Source organism: Myotis davidii, unplaced genomic scaffold, assembly GCF_000327345.1.
Source record: "Myotis davidii unplaced genomic scaffold, ASM32734v1 scaffold1364, whole genome shotgun sequence".
Taxonomy (NCBI): domain Eukaryota; kingdom Metazoa; phylum Chordata; class Mammalia; order Chiroptera; family Vespertilionidae; genus Myotis; species Myotis davidii.
The window spans coordinates 89,037-92,955 of record NW_006295736.1 but is presented as its reverse complement, the minus strand read 5'-3'; the positions used below and the strand labels follow the sequence as shown (position 1 = coordinate 92,955).

General features: G+C 52.8%; 1 protein-coding gene across 1 annotated transcript in view; it reads left to right on the top strand.

Moving 5' to 3' along the window:
- The first annotated feature begins 3,471 nt into the window (after positions 1-3,471).
- Positions 3,472-3,919, top strand: part of POLM (polymerase (DNA directed), mu) — a 4,969-nt gene continuing 4,521 nt past the window's right edge. The window contains exons 1-2 of the mRNA XM_015568204.1: positions 3,472-3,566; positions 3,654-3,867. Coding sequence (XP_015423690.1) covers positions 3,472-3,566; positions 3,654-3,867 — 309 coding nt within the window. The remainder of the gene's footprint in view (positions 3,567-3,653; positions 3,868-3,919) is intronic.

The window sequence follows — 3,919 nt, the reverse complement described above, 5'->3', positions numbered from 1 at the left end:
GTGCCAACCTGGACACAAGGTGTAATACTAAGTGAGTGTGTGTGTGTGTGTGTGTGTGTGTGAAGTGACTGAGTGGAACTGTAGGACCTGTCAACAATATTCTTTTTCGATTCTCTATCCACCCCACTACTTACACGAACCACCTATTACCACTTATAATTGCTAGTCAATTCCCCCTGGCCAAAGAAGCCCAGACACGAAATTATATGTCACTATACTAATTTTACTCCAAATATTCTTCATCATAACATTTTCTGCCACAGAGTTTATCCGCATTTATATCCTATCCAAACCACACTGGCTCCCTTGTTACCACCTGGCTGGTGTCACAGAGCTGTTACGTGCGGAAAGCCTGCACATCAGTGTCAGAAGTGCTGAGAGAGGAGAGCACAGCTGTGTTGCTCCAAGACAAGATCACACTGCTGTTCACTAGCTGTGCAATCTCAGGCAAGATACTTGACCTCTCTGCGTCTCCATCTCCTCCCTAGTAAATTACAATGGGAACATGGATGTCATCTATGGACAGGAATGGTCTGGGCCTCAGTGAGCTCACTGATGCCTGGGAAGTGCCCAGAACAGTGCCTGGCAGAGAGCACTGACCTCTCTATGTGCATATGCACTTGCTTAAAGACATTTGGAATCTACCACAGAGTCCAGAGCTGAACCTGGGTCAGGGTAGCAGGGTAGCAGGGTGAATGGTGGCCCCTCAAATTCATGTTCATGTGGATCCTTGAATTCGACCTTATTTGGAATAAAGATCTTTGCACCTGTAATGAAGAATTTCAAGATGAGGTCATCCTGAATTAGGGTGGGACCTAGATAAAATGACGGGTACCTTTATAAGAAACGAGACGGGACCGGCCAGTGTTTCTCAGTGGTTGAGCATTGACCTATGAACCAGGTGCTCATGGTTCAACTCCTGGTCAGGGCACATGCCCGGGTTGCGGGCTCAATCCCCAGTGGAGTGTGCAGGAGGCAGCTGATTGATGATTCTCTCCTATGAATGTTTCTATGTCGCTATCCCTCTTCCTTCCTCTCTATCTAAAAATCAATAAAGAGAAAAAAAATTTTTTTTTAAAGAAACGGAGGAGGCAGCCATTAGAAATGGTGCAGAGACTGAGGGCTCAGCCACAGCCCAGGAACCCCAGGAGCCACCGGAAGCTGGAAGAGGCAGGAAATGTTTGTGGGAGGTCTTCCAACACTTTCATCTTAGACTCTGGCCTCCAGACCTGGGAGAGAATAAATGTCTATTGTTTTAAGCCAGCTAGTTTGTGGTAATTTGGATAGCACCCCTGGGACACAAATACACCAGGTACTATGGACTGAACTATGTGCCCCCAAATTCCTACGTTGGACCTCAATGTGACTATATTTGGAGGTGGGGCTCTAGGGGCTAATAGATTAAATGAGGTCATAAAGGTGGGGGCCTAATTTGATAGGACTGGTGGCCTTAGAAGAGGAAGAGATCTCTGTCTGTCTCCACACCTGCACAGAGGCCGTGTGAGAGAGACGGTGGCCACCTCCAAGCCGAGAGGGGAGGCTTCTGAATGAAACTGCCTTGCCAGCACCTTGGTCCCAGACTTCCCGTCTCCAAAACGATGAGACATAAGTGTCTGTTGTCGAAGCCACCAGTTCGTGGTATTTTATTATGTCGGCCTAGCTGACTGACACACCAGGTAACCTAGCCCTCAGTGATGGGATCGCTCAGGAAGGCACGGCCGGCACCAGAGGCCAGCACGCTGGGCGCAGCGGCCCCCAGGAGCTCGGTCCAGCAGCATCTGCAGTCCAACCACGTGTCACTGCAACGCTGCTGGCAAGCGGCCACAGAAGACAGGAACCTGGAGGGGTGGCCCGAGAGCCCGGCAGCGTCCAGGCCCCGCAGGCCAAGGGCTGCGCCAACAGCACTGATGTGAACCGCAAAGACAGTGCTCCCTGAGGGTCACGAGCTCTGAAAAATGACCCGCAGGGACCACGAGGAGCTGGACATGGGAACAGGAAATAGCTGAATCAGATTCATCTTGGAAAATACAACCTCACACATCTGGGTAAAATTAATCCCAAACACAGGATGAGACAGCACAGCATGGGACAGGGAGGGGGATGGCAACCCTCAGGGCAGCCGGAAGGGCCAGCAAGGAGCTCATCTGGGTACCCTCTCTGATTTTTGGGGGGTGGTCTTGGTGTGGGGAGCAGGAGGCTGGGGACATAGGCACTTGGGAACCCCAAGCCAGGGTTTTTGGAAATAGGGGCCTGAGGTCTTAGCTTCCTATCTGGCTGGACAGTGACCTGGTGGTCCAGGGAGAGGAGCATTCCATCCATGACCTTGCCCGCTGGTGCCCAGGCCTCCATGCAGTGGGCACTGAGGCTCTCCTCACCCTCACAAAACCTCACTGCACCTGTGGAAGCCCTGTGTTCCTCAATTTTGCAAGTTGCTCAGTGCTTTAAATACTCACGTGTGATGGATCATTAAAAGCTGCCTCTGCCCCCCAGGACAGAACCCAGGTGCCCTGGCCAGAGACAGTGGACATTAGAAGAAAAGGAAATGGTCTTCTCAGGGGATAGAGGGCTGCTCCCTGAGAAGAGGTGGAACCCACCAGAGGGGTGGAACCGACCAAGGCTCCCACCCTTTACAGAGCCTCCTGGGTGTGTGTTCGGGGACTCAGGAGAGCAGGCTAGGAGCTGGTGTGGGAGGCTGAGCCCTGGGCGAGGCACCTGCCTCCCTCAGCCCCGTGCCCGCTGCATGTGGGGTGGTGGAGGAGAAGGCTGAGACCAGTCCCATCTGGCCTGTCCCACCTAGTCTGCTACACTGCTCTAACCAAGAGACTCCAAAACGTAGTGCCTCAAGCAGGAGAGACACAGGAACGCTCAGTATCTCCAAGACGTCAGCTTTCCCAACCCGATCTGTAGATTCAGCGAAATCCCAACCTTGGAAGAGGAATTTCTGGCTGTGATTTCTTTAAATTGGATATGGCTGCCGAACTGGCTTTCACAAAGACCTCCCACAAATTGCCAATTCCCTCACACCTTCAACACGTGTGATTAAGTGTTTAAACGCTCGACAAGGCGGCAGGTGGGCTTGTCTCGCCTGTGTGTGCACTTCCCGATGATCGGACAGGTCAGGCAACATGGCATACATTTATGAGCAGCGTTTCTTCTGTGACTTGCCTATTGCTGCTCTTGCCAATTTTTCCATTAGATCATTGTTCCTTATTTATCTGTGGACAATTTCATAATTACATGAATTAGACTTAATTTCAAAATGTGCCACAGACACTTTCCTCTGGGTTCCTTTTAAATTTTAAACTTGTATGTAGTCAAGACTATCATTCTTTTCTTCCCGTGTTTCAGGTTTATGGTGACACTTGGACAATAAAAACATTCATCCCCTTTCCAGAACCTTCTTCGTTTGATCCAGCTGGATCTTATTTTGGTGTGAGGAGTGAGGGAGGACCCCGACTTCCATTCTCCCCGATGGCCGCCCGCTGTCCCAACGCCATTCAACTGAAAACCTCCCGACTCCGGCTCCGCTGCGCCTTCGCGGGACCCCGCACCACCTGGTCTCCCGGGTCACCGGCCCGGCCCCGCCCTTAAAAGGAGGCGTGTCCTACGGTGCTATTGGCATAGAGGCGTGTCCTCTTGTTCTATTTGCATAGAGGCGTGTCCTCTGGCGCCCCACCGAACCCTCATTTGCATGGGGCGGTCTCCTCCGCTGTGCGCTTCCCCGGCGTCGCCATCTACTTGGCGGAGCCGCGCATGGGCCGCAGCCGCCGGGCCTTCCTCACGCGCCTGGCGCTCTCCAAGGGCTTCCGCGTGCTGGACGCCTACAGGTGCGGGGTCCTGGGAGGTCGCCTGTCTGGGGGCGGGGCCGCCTACCTGACCAGGTGACGCTTGAAGAATGAACAGCCCTCCCGCCGGGGCT